General features: G+C 60.6%; 1 protein-coding gene across 2 annotated transcripts; it reads left to right on the forward strand.

Annotated features, from left to right (window-relative positions):
* Positions 1 to 10,308: 10,308 nt before the first annotated feature.
* Positions 10,309 to 13,606, forward strand: GNG2 (G protein subunit gamma 2). 2 transcript variants are annotated; one of them, XM_026056222.1, is made up of 3 exons: positions 10,309 to 10,468; positions 10,670 to 10,897; positions 10,975 to 13,606. In XM_026056222.1, exons 2-3 carry the CDS (start codon positions 10,811 to 10,813, stop codon positions 11,101 to 11,103), a joined length of 216 nt encoding a protein of 71 aa, XP_025912007.1. In that variant the 5' UTR covers positions 10,309 to 10,468; positions 10,670 to 10,810; the 3' UTR covers positions 11,104 to 13,606. The 2 variants fall into 2 exon arrangements, with proteins under 2 accessions (XP_025912007.1, XP_025912008.1); XM_026056223.1 differs by having other exon boundaries at positions 10,795 to 10,897.
* Positions 13,607 to 15,388: the final 1,782 nt, after the last annotated feature.

Here is a 15,388-nt window from a genome sequence, read left to right on the forward strand (position 1 = left end):
CGCGGCGCTGCGCGCGGCGCGATTTTCAGCGAGACGATTAGTTTTCCGCCGCAGGGTTTTTCTTGCGGCGATACGACAGGAAGCAGGACGGATTGTGCAACCGCTTCGCGAAAAGTAACCATGGCAAAAGCAGCCGTTTACCCAAATAGCTGCGAAAACGCGGCGCGGAAAGGCGCTGCTGGGCAGATGCCAGCGGGTTTTTTGCTCTTTTTTTTTTTCCTTGGGGGAACCCGATTCGGGGGGGTTTCTTCTGTAAAAGGGGGGGGGCAGAACCTAGCGGCAACTTTTGTCTTCCTGCCGCCTCGGAGCAAAAAATGCGTTTAAATTTAAGCAAAAACTCGCGCCCGGCATCTCGCCGCCGTCGCTAACGGGTCGCTGATGAAGTTAAAGCGCGCTGGGATGGAGGGTGACAACCCGCAGCGGGCAGGACCRTCGCGCCGTCACACCTCGCTCCGCGTCTGCCGTCGGGCGGCAGGGAGCGGCACGAAGCGGGAGCCGGAGCGGGCACCGCGGATGCCGGCGGCAGGCCGGGAGCGTTTTTCCCTTATAACCGCGTTTCGCCGGCTGCGTTTGGAGCCTGCGTTTTTAATCCTCTTTTCTGCCCTACGGGCCGTTATAATGGGCCTTTTCTCGTTTCTGCAGCAATCCGGCGCCGCGAGCCCCGGTGCCGTCTCGCCTTGGCGCCATTGTTCGCGGGGCCGCGAGAGCGGGGGGCTCCCCCAAAAGTCTCGGGGAGGGGGGGGACCGGGGAGGCGCCTCCCCCAGGCGCCGATGCAGCGGAGGCCCTTGCAACCCCCCCCCCCAATCCCTGCAAAAAATAAAAATAAATTGGTAATTCCTGCTGCGGTGCTCCAGGGCTTGCACATCCCGCGGGGACGGAGCGCTGCCGGCCGAGGGGGATGCAAGCTGGGTCCGGGGTCCCTTCCAGGCGCTCCAGCTCCTCTGCAGACCTGCAGCCCGGGGGGGGGGTTTGCCCCCTGCCTTTCAGGCAGGGGCTGGGCCTCATCCTGCCCAGGCGTCACGGCAATCCAGCCGGGTGTCCCCAAGGGACGATCCCGTCCCCGGGCGCCCTGCAGCAGGGGCCGCCCCGGGGATGCTTCGGCCCCCCCCCAACCCGCGCGCTGGCCTGGGCTGCCGGAGCTGCTCGAGGTCGGTCCCGTTTGCGCACGCTGTCGTTCCCGGGCTTTCTCAGCCCTGGATTTCCTCGCTCGGATAAGTCCGGGCTGCTCCTCCCCGTTTGCCCCAGTCGCCACGCGTGACACAAGCGGGCCGTTCTCGGCAGCGTCCAGGCGAGGCGGCGACGTCGGCCTCGCTCGCCCCCCCCCCGCTCGGAGCGCCCCAGGCCGGGTGTCCTCGTGTGGGGACACCCCGCGGGGGTCGGCTTTGACCCTCTGCCCCGAAACGGGGTTACTTGGGAGGTAATTGCAGCGGGGCACCCGGTGGGGTTCCCACGGGTAGATGGACATGGGCCGGGTGGGAAAGCTCGCTCCGTTTTTTTACCTTTTGATCCCCAAGCAAGGCTGCTGCTTTGCTCCTCGGGATCACGTTAGCTCGGAGCAGAAAACCTCTGGAAAACGCAAACTTTGCAAGAGAAGCCGGYGCGTTTCCGCCAGGCAATTCGCGGAGCGCTGTTCAGAGCTGGGATTTGCAGTGTTTGGCCTCAAAACGGCGCGGCTGGGGCAACCCCTTCTTCTTCCGAAAATCCGGGCGGCCGCTCCGAAGGCGCAGCAAGCGCCGGTGCATGGTGTTTCTCGGAGTAATTGGGGCCGGGGAGAAACGGGATGCTGCGTGCCGGGTCGGCACCCCGTGCGCCCCATCCCCGGTCACGAGCTACGGCTTTCGCAGCCAGCGCCCAAATGGGGGGAACAAACACAGGCAGTGGGGATTTTCTTTATTATTATTATTATTTTTCTTGCTTTTTCAGGCTCTTCCCTCTTTTCTAGCTGTTCCTCCTTTTCTGGTTTCTCGCTCGGCCGCTTCTCGGGGGAAGAGCGGTGTGGGCAGCGGTCCCGGGGAGAGGCGGGGGGTTCGCGCAGCCCGGCGGCGGAGGGCGACGATGCCGGGGGGCCGGGGGCTGGTTGCTTTTTCAGGCTCTTCCCTCTTTTCTAGCTGTTCCTCCTTTTCTGGTTTCTCGCTCGGCCGCTTCTCGGGGGAAGAGCGGTGCGGGCAGCGGTCCCGGGGAGAGGGGGGGGGTTCGCGCAGCCCGGCGGCGGAGGGCGACGATGCCGGGGGGCCGGGGGCTGGTTGCTGTGGGAACCGGGGCCGGCTCTCCCGGCGTGCCGAGCCGTGGAAGCGCGGGGGGAGCCGGACACGCTGCAGCGCCCGCTGCGGGCAGGGCTCGGCCTCGAGGAGGAGCGGGGCATCGCCTCCGTCGGCTCCGGGGTTTGGGCCAGGCCAGTAATTAATAAACGAGCATCGCCTTCGGTCAGGAGCGTGCGAGTGAATCATCACGGCGTGGAGGGTTGGGAGAAAGCCGGAGATGCTCCAGGGGCTGGGAAGGCAGAGCCCGCTGGCAGGATTGGGAAAAACAAGCTGGCGACTGCTCGGCTTGGGGTAAAGGCCCTCGAGGCCGTCTCTTGTTGGCTGCTCCGGGAAAAACAGCTCCCGGCACAGCCTGATCCTTGGCCGTTGCCTCTCGTGTGCTCGTCCCCCTGCGTAAGCTGTGGCCTCCGTGAGGACACGGCCAAGAGAAGGCAGACGTCTAAAATAGCATATCCCCTGGATTTAATGTAGGCACACCCAGGGTAGACTCAAGACACCAAAACCAATTTTTTGCAAGCTCAGTGCCAAATATATATATATATATATCTATATATCTATATATATATATATCTCCCTGAAATGGGATTGCACCAAACCTTACAAAAACCCACCTCGCTGTTTGCGTGCCGCTGCTAAAGCCCTTGACAATTCCCGGGTAGCAGATGCGCTAAGACCTGCTTATCRTACCAAACCCAATTAGTTTTCACCTTATCTTGTCCTCCCCTCGCTTTTCACACGTTAATTCTCTTTCCCCTGTCGCCTCTCGCCCTCGTTGCAACTCCGTCTAACGAGCTGATCGGAGAGAAGGGCGAGAGGCCGCCGCGTTGCGCTGCGCAGGCACCGGCAGCGGGACGAGACCGCTAGCAAGGAAAGGCCGGGGGCGATACGTCGGCTGGAAACTGGAGCGGTTCACGTTTAGATCGGGCGCAGGGACGTCGAGCGGCGGCTTGCTTTAGCCGCTTGCCCCCACGGGAGAGACACCCCGTGGGGACACAACCGGGGTCCCCGTCTAGGGAAGCGCTCACAGGTGCTTTTGGGGCCTGTTGCAGTCGAGGGGGTTTAGCTCGAAATTAAACCCATGCTAATGTGCATATATGAAATTAAACGCATGCCAATATGCATTTAGGAAATTAAACCCATGCTCATATGCTTTCCTGATTGGGGCCAGATGTGAGCGTGCGACTGGCTGAGGATAAAATCCTCCCTTTAGGAAGTTTTCCTTGCAGCCCCCGTGTCCTTGGTCGGGGCTYGTTACTCGTTTCCAAAAGCAGCGACCTTAGCGTTGCGTCAGAGGAGACGCAGGCAGGATTTACTGCTCATGCCCCGGGGTTGAGCGCCCGCTCCGGGCGAGCGCGGGGGGCAGAACCGCTCCGCGCCGGCACCGGGCGCCTCTGCAAATAGGCGCAGACGTAACTATGAAAAAATCTTCCGCTACGAGAGCGCCGGGAGTTAAGCAAGAGCCGAGAAAGCCTCTTCCTTCGCTTGCGAGCGCGGAAGTAGCTAGGCAACCCGGAGCGTTTTCGGTGACTGGCACGTTGAGGAAAATAGTGACACCGTTTGGACTGATTTCTGCGCTAATTATAGGAAGGTCTTTTCAGCGCTGTCATCCCGCTCCGTGTCACCGGTGGCTTGTTGCGAAACCTGCACTCCTCCGGCGGCGGCAGGGCGAAGGAGGCGAGCCGGCGCCAGAGCCAGCACGTGCCTGCCGCTGCGCCYGGCTCCAGCCCCGCGTCCGTCCGTCCGTCCCTGGGCGCGGGGACCACGGCCCCACGGTGCTCATGTCCCCAGCAAAGTGGTGGTCGCGGTTGGGACTGGGCAGCCGGCAAGGAAGAGCCTGGGAGCTTGCGCCGAGCCCGCGCCGCAGCGTGGGAACCAGGGACCTGGCACGGGAGGGACACAGCGCCGCTTCGTCCTTGCGCCCGAGGAATGTCCCGTGGATGAGGGCTGTGCCGCAAGCTCTTTAGGGAAAGTGGCTTTTTTTTGAGAAGAGCTGCTCGGCCCCGACACCAGCTGTCCCCCCGGACGCCGTCGGGAGCTGCTCGGGGGAGCAGGTGGCCTGGAAAGCTCCTTGTGTTGCTCCAGTATGGTCCATTCCTGGTGGGAGCTGGGTCGGGTGCTGCCCAGTGTCACCTCGTTCGAGCGCTCGGGGCCGCGTGAACGCTGGTACCCTGGGGAGAAAGGGCAAAACCCCAGCTCCGAAAGCGGAGCGGCTAAAGGGAACTGGTGGTTTCGCTCCACTTCTTTGCCGAGAATTGCCTTGATGCAGACGTGGCCGGTTTGCTGGAAATCGCCAGCAGCGCAAATCCGCCCTGGTTGGTCACCCTGAATGCAGTGAGTTCAGAGGGGGCTTTTCCCAGGGATTTTTCCCCGCGTTGCAAGGGTGGGATGCGATGGTGCACATTAAACCTGGCAGGTTTCTGTGTCTCGCAGCGTGCCATGTCTCACTTGCCGATCCCACGTGCGGTCATATGTTATGTGAAGTCGTGCGTCATACGGCGCAGACAGAGAGATATGGAGAAACCACGTTTTTTCTTGCCTGTTGTTCTTGTCTGAACCACGTCCAAGAGGAAAAAAAGGGCGCTGAAGCTAGATAAAGTGCAAGAGCATTTAACAAGAGCAATGAATATCCATCGTATCATCCTCCTGTGGGGTGGCGCGGGTTCTCCCCCACTTGAACAAGACCAGACGGCCAAGAGTCACGAGTCTGATGCACGAGCTACTTAAGGAAAATCTATAGCCTGTGTGATGTAGGATGTCAGACCCAGTGAGCAGGGCGAACTTTTCAGTCTTCAATGGTTTTAAAATCCATGTAGCTATGAATTCCTGAGCAATTAATTGAGCGCATTTCACTCACACATGGAGTTTTTGGAGGAAGTGGGCTTTTTATGTTGTTCTGGTTAACAAAGCATCAATCACCATTGGATGCAAGATGTTCAATATTGATTTAATTCCCTTCCGGACCAAATGTCTTTGGTTTTACTTTGGACTCATTGCAGATAAAGGAAGGGAAGCAAGATAAAAATGGGCATTTGGGAATCGGGGAATGGATCTTGAACATGATAGGGGCTACAAGAAACGTGTCTTCATGATCCTGCTCTCATGGGGGGGCATCAGGACAGCACCCGCATGCCTTTCCCTGTAGCAGGCTTCATAGTTTGCATTTAAAGCTGTGACACCCATTTTGGGATAGAGTCAGGGTTGGGCACACCCAYAAGAAGAGCTTTTGCATCCGGTCTTGTCCCACTCATGCCTCGATGTCTTGAGTGTTCTCCTGTGCTCTGAGGTCACTTGTTTGCTTTGTAAAGTTGCTTCTCAGCTTTGCAGTAGCTCTTGGAGCAAGGGGAAGTTCACGGGAGATGGCGTTGGCCCTACGGTGGGATGGGAGCCCTCCTTCTCCTCGCGCCCCACTGTGTTACCCAGCAATGGCCCAAAGCTGGCTCAGGCCATCGGTGAGGGAGCTGAGGTTGCACCCACCCCTGGAGCTCAGCTGAGCTGGAGATGGATGTGCTCCTCTTCCCCCATCCCAAGGGTGCTCCCTTGGCCTCCAAACCTTTCCYGGTGGGACCTGCTCTAGGGGACGGGGCTTTGTGCTGCCTCTATTGAAGAGCAGGATCTGGGAGAGTCCTGCCTGTTGAGAAGAGCAGGATCGTAATCAGGCGTTGAGACCCGCTGTCACCACCTTGGGTACTGGTTTGACTGTCCAGACCRAAGCAAACCAGGCTCCGAGGTCGAGGTGACCACAAAGAGGCTGTGACCACGACAGGTCCCCTGTGCCGGTGGTGTAGCACCCTTGGTGGCTGGGTGGGAAGCAAGCTCCAACACTGGCTCAGTTGGGCATTTCCAAGAGTTTCTTCTCGTTTTGGATGCATTCCTTCCGTCGTCGCTCACCAGGGTGGTGCTGGTGCCGTTTACCCTGCAAAGAGCCGTCCCAAGCCAAGGACCCTTCCTCTACACGCCCTGAGCTTCGCAAACAGGGGAACCTGGGGGTCAGGAGATGGCTGCTGGGTGGGTTGGGGAGGATGGAGAATAGACCACCCTCTCCCCCCGTCTTCTTTGGGTTTTACATCAAAATAAATTGCTCTGATGGAGATTCCTCCATCCCCAGTGTCTGTCTTGTCAAGTCAATCTGATGCTAGCAGCTCCCAAGATAGGGGATAGCCGCTTGAGGACACGTCCGGCCTGTCGAGGCTTGTGGCGCTGGGGGAGGCAGCAAGTCACTGCTGAAAGGTCTCAGCGAAACGGAGGGGCACGTTTCCAAAGCATCGCTGGCCATTGGTGGGGGACGGGCGGGTTTCCACCTCGCTCAGGGCTCTTGGCCACCTCGCCTCGGCCGCCGGGTGCACTCTAGAGGTTGCTTTACACTGATAGAGCCCGGGGACGTTATCTCCCACTGGGAGGGACACCAAGACTTTGGCCCGAGTCTCCCAAGGACAAAAGCAACCAGGGAATTTCCCAGCGCCAGGTCCCCCATGGCGTGAGCGGGTGCTGGCAGCCCGAGCGACCTTAGCCATGGGATGGTGGTTCATCCTGGACRCTGGCTCTGAGCAGCCCTGGGGGATGCTGAAATACAGCCTGGACATCCCGGGAGCCGGGCAGAGCCTCACTTGTCACCCGTGTGTGAACCCGCTCGCCCTTTGCCCACTCGGTGGTCACTCCAGGGCTCAGGCGCTGCCGGCTGCTCCAGTAGGACGCTTGGGTGGCACGTCCAAGCTGCAGGGGCTCCGGGTCGCGCTGCTTCGTCTCACGGGTGCTGCAGCTGCAGGCGCTCCCGCAGCTCCTCCTGCTCCTGTCAGCTTGCCGGTGTGGGCAGAAGCTGGATGAGGAGGTGAGAAATCCTGGAAGATTTTGCCTTTCTGCGACAGCTGGAGTGTGGATGCAGGAGTGGGACGGATGGTTTCGCACATCTAGCTCGGTCCAAAGCATGAGTAAGTTTTGACTGTTGATTCTCCCGTTGCTCTGGATTCCTCAGCACTTTCCAACGGGCAAACAGGGATTTTGGTTAACGAACTGCAACGGTCATTTTAAGGAAAAGCTGGTCTTGTGCAAGCCCCTCAGTTTGCACAGGGCGTGATGAAGAGGAGCTTGCACAGGGCGTGATGAAGAGGGGGTGGTCTGCACGCAGGCACCCACCGGGGGGGGGGGACCAGGGCTTGGGTGTCCGCCAAGGAAAGCGGAGACCTCCCTCCCCGTCGTTTTTCAGAAGGGCTTTAACTTCAATTCCTCAAGCCCTCCTGACCCGATTGCGCTTCGCCCGCTGTGTTTTTAACAGCGCGGAGACGCGGCGGTGTCTGCGAGGCGCTTGCAGAGCCGCTGCCGTCAAAATCCGTTGCATTATTTATCAGCCGGTTTAATATAATCGCCGCTCAGCCTCGCCTCTTCGCTTGCCGTTCACGCTCGGCGCTTCCCTCGCTTCCCAGCTAATGCTTAAAACCCGGGCCCGTGCGGAGAGCGGCGTACGGATGCACGGGAGAGGGGAGCTTGCGCTGCTAGCCGGGACCTTTACCGGCGCCGGGAGCGCAGGATTCCTTTGCTTTTGCAGATCCGTTTCTTTTTTTTGCAATGCTCTCGACTGCGAGTGTAAAAGCAGCGCCCGGCTAGCAGCTCTCGGGCGCTTTTCTTCTCCCGCCCGTGTAATATCCGTGTTTGCTATTGTGTCACGGCACAATATAGAAAGAATAATATTTTGCGTTAAATCGAACGCCGTTGACTCAGCAGGAAGCGGGGTCAGGAGGCAGCGCAGGCTGCTCGAGGTTTCCGGTGCCTCGTCGTAAATACCAGCGCGTGAGAAAAGCGGGCTTGCTGCAGAGGGCAGGACGCTTGGCGCGTGCTTGGAGCGCAGACGGGCCGCTTTGGGATTTTGGGGGCTCCCAAGGAAAAACCAGGATGTCGTAGCTCGAGCCGAGTCCGGCTTTCGACGCCTGCTTGGCCGCGGGGCCGAGGGCAAAGCCGTTTTGCCGGGCTGCGAATCTTTTTGGCCACTGCGTTCGCCCCCGGCACGAGTTCTGTGACGGAGGTGGAAGTCATCCCGTTCGCGCCCAACGAGAGGGCCTGGAGCAGCGCGACGGCATCGACTCGCTGTCGCTTGTGGCCAGGAGGTGTTTAATCCCGAGGCAGCTTTGCTGCCTCCCAGCTCATCACACGTGTGTCGGGCTGTGCCAAGCCCAGCTGAGGCCTGAGCCTTTCAGTGCACCTCCCACTGCTCCAAGCCACTGGCCCGGTTTCGCCACCCGGGCCGTGCCCTGCTCTCCCCTTGCTTTCCACGAGCCGGCGGCTCCGGTCGGAGCACGCGGCCTGGCCGCCTCTCCATCTCCTTTCCAGATGCAATGAGTTTTGTGTGCTCAGCTCTCCCTTCTAAGACACCCCAGCAGCTTTTCCGGCAATAAATCACTTTTGCAAGAGGCTGTGACCCGTCTGATGTATTTGAAGCTTGAAATAGCTCCTTATGAGTAATGTGGTTCAGGTGCTTATCACTAATTAATTAATTCAGTTGTATTGCGGATACCTAATTAAGGCAGTCTAAGCTAATTCCTCTGGGGTCTTAAAACTAATGGGACGGTTAACGGGGTTGTTTCTTTGCTGATGTAACTTGTTGGGCGATTCCCAGCGGCTGGGAAGGTTCATTAGGCTTCGCGCGAGCGTTACTTAAAATAAAATCGCAATCAAGGYTTGCTTTGGGGGCAATCTTCGGAGAAGGCAGCGCAGCTCCCGCGGCCGAGCCCGGCTGTCCGCGGGGCCGTAGCTTCGGCGTGCCGCGGCGGYGATTTGGGCAAGAAGGCTCCCGCGGAGTGAGCGGAAGGAGCCCTTCCCCTTCCCTCTGCTTCCGCGGCGCGTTCCGCACCGGGAGGTCTCGGTTCCCTCCTCGGGGGAAGGAGYTTTTTGGGGCTGGATGGGGGTTTCTGCTCCTCCGGGGCCGGGTCGGAGGCAGGGAGCGTTTCTCCCCAAGCTCGGGACGTCCTGAGCTTTGCTAGGTGGGAGAGACCCGAGACGTCGTCTCGATCCTTTACGCCCCGTAAAGCCGCACGTTTACTGYGTGGCACGAGGGCGATTTTCCGAGAAGCCCCGGGGGTGGCTCCAGCGCAGGTTAAACACCGTATCAGGACGTCGGACGAACTCGAACGTTAGGAAGGGAATAAAAACCCCGCGCGACGCAGTTTTTTGCCACTTTCTCCTTTCATCTGTAATATTTTTGTGCATTTGGCATGTATTTTTACCATGATGTTTCAGCGGAGCTGCCTATTTTTCAAGCCAACGTTAAAAAAAAACCATTTTACAAAGTTGCTCACATCCTAACYGTGTTTAATGCCCCCCTTGAGCGGTAAAGGACCTTAAACGGTGCAAAAGTTGGTTTGAGGTTCCTCCCCCCCGCTGCAACGAAAGCTGCCTGTTTCGGGTGCCCGGACTAAACACCGAACGCGGGAATGCCGGTTTTAAGCGTTTAGCAGAATTCCCGTTTCCACCCAAACGCGGCTCGAGGTGGAACCCAAACCGGAGGGGGGAAAAGGCAGGTTAGTCATCGTTTTTACGCATCGCCCCGGCAGTGCGGATGCCGGCGCTGGCAGAGCAGCCGGGCCCCGGCCGAGAGCAAGCAGCTGGCAGGAGCGAACCCACACGGGGGAGAGCGATTTTGGGGGGGGGGGGGAGGAGGACGAGAGATTTAGGGCTCCAATCCGTTAGTTAAATCCGCCTTCTCCCAGCTGCCGTGCAAGCGCTGCTCGAAGGCAGGGACTCACCGCGGGCCAGGCTGCCGGGCGCCGCAGCAAACCCAGATTGCCCCCCAAAATCTCCGTTTGGCGCCGTGGAGCCAGGGACGAGGGCTCCCTGTCTCCGYGCCCCCGGGAAAGGGGCATCGATAGGAGCGTGGCTCCGGCCGAGGAGCCGCTCAAAGAGGAGCCGGCACTGGAAACCTCTCCCYGCGCCGGGAAGCGAGCCGAACGCAAACGAGCGGCGCCGGCGCCGGCGTCTCCGAAAACGCAGGAGGGAGGGCGACGGGGAGGGAAGCCGCCGGCCTTGCTGCCTCCGCGCTGCCGCAGCCTTGCCCGGCGCCGGGCACCGCGGTGCCGTCGCGCTCATTGGTGCCGCATCCACCTAACCCGTGGTTTTTGGGTTTTTTCCCCCTTTTTTGCCTCCCGTTTACAGGCGCTGAACGTCGAAGAGGAGCAGRCGTTGCCCTAGAGAGGCGAAGGCTCGGCGGAGGGACCCGCTTCCGGTAAAACTGCGACCGCTCCGCGGGCCCCAGCTGCCCGGGCTGGGAATCGCCAGCGGCAGGAAGCTCCGGCATCCTGTTTGGCACCGCGGCGGCCAAACCGGCGGCGGGGACGGAGCGGCGGAGGCGGGAGGAAGCGGAGGCGCCTTGCGCGCCCTCGCCTCCCCTCTGAAGCCCGTCTCTTGCCTCCCTTTCGCTCTAAAGGCCCCGCCACCCTTTCCCCAAAACGCCGGGATTTAGCCGGCGTCCCGCCGCCGCCCCCCGGAAGCGCCGCGTCCCCTAAGCTTGGCCGCGGGGGGAGTCACCGCCGCGTGCCTTTGCGTCCGCAGCCCGCCCGCGGCGGCGATGGCGAGCAACAACACGGCGAGCATCGCCCAAGCCCGCAAGCTGGTGGAGCAGCTGAAGATGGAGGCCAACATCGACAGGATAAAGGTAACGCGGCGKCGGCGTCGGCATCGGCGTCCATCCGTCCGTCCGGCGTCTCCGTAACGCCCGGCTCCTCGTTGCAGGTGTCCAAAGCCGCGGCGGACCTGATGGCGTACTGCGAAGCCCACGCCAAGGAGGACCCACTCCTGACCCCCGTCCCGGCCTCCGAAAACCCCTTCAGAGAGAAGAAGTTCTTCTGCGTGATCCTGTAACGCCGCGAGGAGCCTGGCCGGCGCTCGGGCCACCCTGAACACTGATGGAGAGTTTTTAGGAGTGGGGACGACCTGGTAGTCCGCAGAATTTAAACAAAACAAAACAAAACAAAAAAAATCAGTAAAATACGCGGCCTGGAAGCTCCGGAGATGTGCATGTTTAAAGAACCTGGCCACCTTTGGGGGAATACGATGATCTACCTTGCGAGGCAAAAGATCCGAAGTCTGTAGAGTTGCCTAGAAAGAAAAACAAAACCATGTAAAGAATAAATCTGTGTCACTTTTCCGCTCACGAAACTCGTTCGATTGTTCCACGTTTAAAGCACTAGGGTTGTGCTGAGCAAAGTAAATTGCCGAGGATGTGTATAACCTTGTTGGAATGATAATTGTCGGGTTTTTTTTCCAAATGCGATTTTTTAATTTTGTTTTTAATTTAAGTTGTCGGGTATATCGCAACAGGCTAGATTGCTCTGATGTTACTTCATGTTTGGTCTTGTGCTTTTTGATTTTTGGCGTTAGGGTAGCGCAGAGGTTGGCCGGACCTGGCGTTTGAGACGGGATCGCGCGCGAGAAGCGAGGGCGCCGGCGGATCGTGCCGCCGCCGCCACCGGCTCGGTGTTGYGTTTCCGGCAGACGCCGCTTCCGGATGTTTTCTATGTGGTAGCTTCGACCCTGCAAGTTCCAAGTGACTCGTGTTGTCGTGGTTGGTGCTTCATACTTCTGTGACGACTTTTAGTGCATGAGAGCTAGCTCCGTTCCCCCGCTCCGGATTTTCTTTCCCGTTGTTTGACGCCGCGCGCTGGCGGAAGAAGCCGTAGGGAGGGAAAGCGAGGCGATGCCGCGAGGCGAACCGCTCCCGCGATGCCTTCGACGTGCCTGAAATACCTCCTGCGCTAGGGCAGGGCCGGCTCCCGGCGCCGGCAGGCAGCCGGGAGTCGGAAAATCCGAGTCGACCGCTTCTTTCGGGCTCTGTCCCTTTCTCCGACACCTCCGTGCCTCTTCTCCGCCCCCCCCGCCCCYGTCCGCCTCCGCCGCTTTCGGCCTCCCGCCGGGACCCTGCCGGCGTCGGCCGCTGCTCTCCCGCGGGAATGCCCGGCACGGAGCTGCGCGCGGGCATGGGGCTTGAGATCCCTCTTTTTGGCCATAGAGCTCCCGGTTTTCCTACTCGTCGAAACTCTTGGGGAATTTTTGAGGTTTCCGCGTACGAGATCGGGCGGGTTTTGCCGTTAAACGGCCGTTCGCGATCAGGTACCCGCTTAAAAAAAMCAGATGTATTCAAGAGGGCAATAGTCTTTCGGTACCTTTCTGTGACTCTTTCTAGCCCGTGACAAGTGCATTTTGGGTTTTCTACCTTTTCATACTCTTTTTCTAGTCTTCTGTAGAGAAGACCCGCCGTTCGTACGCTGGGCTCGGAGCTTTTGGCACCTTGGGAGCGTCGGTACGACGCAAGGGGCCCAGCCGGCCCGAGACGTCCCCCCGCGCGGCTCCCCGGYGCCCCCGTCCCGCCTTCCCGGTCCCTCTGCTCCGCTCCGAGCCGCTCGCGGGGCTTCCCGAAACGGGTGACCGACGAGGCGGTTCGCTCTGCCGCCGGCGCCGCGCGCGGCGTGACGACGAAGGTGTAAATACGCTGTAAAGCTGCTTCGTCTGTTCCCTTTTAACGCTGGTTTACCGCGACCGACAGCGAAGCGCGGCCCGTCTAACGCAGGGCCCGGGATCTYGCTCGCCCCCCGAACCGTCCCCAAGTGCTGTCATGAAGTGGTTTGTAATAATTTTTTTAACGACTTGCGTATTTTACAACTTGAATTCTTACAAAAAAAAAACCATAAATAAAATAAATAAAGACACAAAAAAGCTGCATGAGAAGCGTGGAGGTTTTGGGGGGGGGAGGGGGGATTTTTGAATTAGCCTCGGCTGCTCCTCGGAGGTGTTTTACGTTCCTGCTCTTTATTTTTGTTTCCCTCGTGCTGTTTCCGTAGGTGCGCTGCCAGGTATTTCGCCCCGCTATGTGTATTTACACGGATATGCCTTCGTTAGCAAAGTATAGCGATCGCCTGCCAGCACCGCGGCCCCCCCCCCCTTGAAAAATGTAAGTCACCTCTCCGCACTGCCGCTGYGTTTCCAGCGTGGGGTCAAATGGTGTTAAACTCGACCCCCGGGCTTTTAAAGAGAAATATCTGGAGGGCTGAAATGGGACTTTTTTTTCTTTTTGTTTGTTCGGGTTTTTTTCGGTTTTCCTACAAACTTTATTCATGGCGGGGGTGAGTCTGCCGCCCCTCGGCGGTGCGGTGCGGTGCGGTGCGGTGCCGTCCCCCCGGGGGCAGATTTTGGGGCAGAGGGGCCGTGCAGATGTCAATGTTGGAGGGGGGGGTTGACTTTAAAAAAAAAAACAGAAAAAAAACCCAGAAAACCCCAGCGCGGGGAAGGTCGGAGTCGTGATGTAGCGCGCGTCCCCATCCCACGTGGTCAATGTACTTGTTGGAAATAAAATTTTGGATTCGTTTCAGCCTGGCCTGTCTGGTCCTTTGGCAACGGTGCTGCGGGAGGCAGGGAGGTGGGGAGCCGGGCAGGGGCGAGAGCCGCTCCAAGACCTCTGGTGTCCGGAATGAGGCGAGAGGACGGTTTCGGTACCCTCCACCTCCGAGCCGGGTGCTCGCTCGGTGCAGGCGTTTCGCACCCGCGCGGTGCCGAAAGCACCGAAGTGAGCAGCAGCCCTCGCCGGCCGCCGGGGAGAAGGCGGGAGCGCGCCGAGCCTTCCCGTGCCGGCTGCCCTCCTTCCCGGCTTCTCCTCCCTTGCTCTGCCGACTGGCCGAGCTTCGAGGAGCAAAGCGAAGTCGCCGCGACAGCGYGAGCGAGCTGCCGTCGCTGCCGCCGTGCCCCCGCCGCTCCGCGTGCCAAAATCGGCACCGCTCGGCTGCTTTCCACCTCCCTCCCTCTCGCGCGGCTGGAGCTGTTTTATCCTCGGCTCCCCTCGCTCCGGATCCCGAGCGGTCGCGGCACCCCCGAGACGGCGGCATCTGCCGCGCGGCGCGCCGGAGGAGGTGTGGGGCGCCTGACGAGAAGCATATGAGAGCGATGGCAGGCGATGCACCGCGGTGCCGCCCGCGCCGGGCAGCGTGCCGCGGCCGCGCTGATCCCGGACGACGCGGGAACGCGGCTGCGCGCGTTGGGGGCGATYGCCGATTTGCAGCCAGCGGGAGGGGGAAGGTCTCCAAGCCCAGAGCAATGCACTAAGGGTTAGGACAGGGTCTGTCCGGAGGGTGGCAGAGGAAGGAGAGGAGGAGGAAGGACAGGGACCAGCCAGCCCGGCTGTGTCACCAACCGTGCRTGCAGCGAGGGCAGGAGCGAGAGGGCTCGGTGTGATGGGCTTCGTGGCGAAGGGGACCTGGACCCCCGCCTGCAGCACCGATGGGGTGGTGGGAGAGCCACAAAACGGCGCGGCTGGGGAGGAAGAGCTGTCCCGCTCCATCCTGGCTCCTCATCTTCGACGCCCAAGGCCTGGCGAGGATGGAGAGAAGGGCGCTGTGGTCCGGGAGGCTTCCAGCCGATTTGGGACTCTACCAGGTGCTGCCCAGGAGCTGGAGCACAGGCGACCACACACGTTCATCCCCCCTGCCCTTGTTTCCAAGCCACGCGGAGGTTTTGCTACCTAAATAGCTATTGCCCGTCCTGGGGCCACCTGGGAAGCGGCAGCTCCCGGGGCTCCCGGGGCCGAGCGCGTATGCCCTGGCTCCCTGGCTGCGTCCACCGCCGCGTGCCATCGTTGCGCAGGCGGGTCGATCAGCCACCCGCTCTCCGTCCCAGCTCCGTGGGTGCCCTGTTCGGGGTCCTGCCTCCCCTCTCGAGTACAGCTGCTAAACCAGGCCGGGGCTTGATGGCTGGCGACCCACGTACGCTGCTGAGCTGCTGTCACTGGCCCCGGGGRACCCGCAGACCCCCAGGAGACAGGTCCGGCGCCGCGCTGCAGCCTGAGCGCCGGGAGGCAGAGCCGTCGCCCTGGCTTCAAGAAACTCCGGGTTTTTGCTGCCCACTTGCATTTCGCATGTCAGATCTGTCTCCCGACACCCCGCCAACACGCTCGCGGGTGCTGGCTGGGAGCGCGGCGGGAGGCTGCGCCGGCTGCAGCGATGCGGCACGAGGTGGGCGAAGAAGCAGCCGCAGGCGCCCCGGCACCCGGCGTCCCGACCCCAACGGGAGCAGAAACCCGCCCCGGCCGCCCCCGGGGCTTGGTGAGGCCGAGGAGCGGGGTGGGAGGGAGGGTTTGGCTCAGCCCCGCGCCGAGCCCGGC

The sequence above is a fragment of the Apteryx rowi genome, unplaced genomic scaffold, assembly GCF_003343035.1.
Source record: "Apteryx rowi isolate R43461 unplaced genomic scaffold, aptRow1 scaffold_13, whole genome shotgun sequence".
Taxonomy (NCBI): domain Eukaryota; kingdom Metazoa; phylum Chordata; class Aves; order Apterygiformes; family Apterygidae; genus Apteryx; species Apteryx rowi.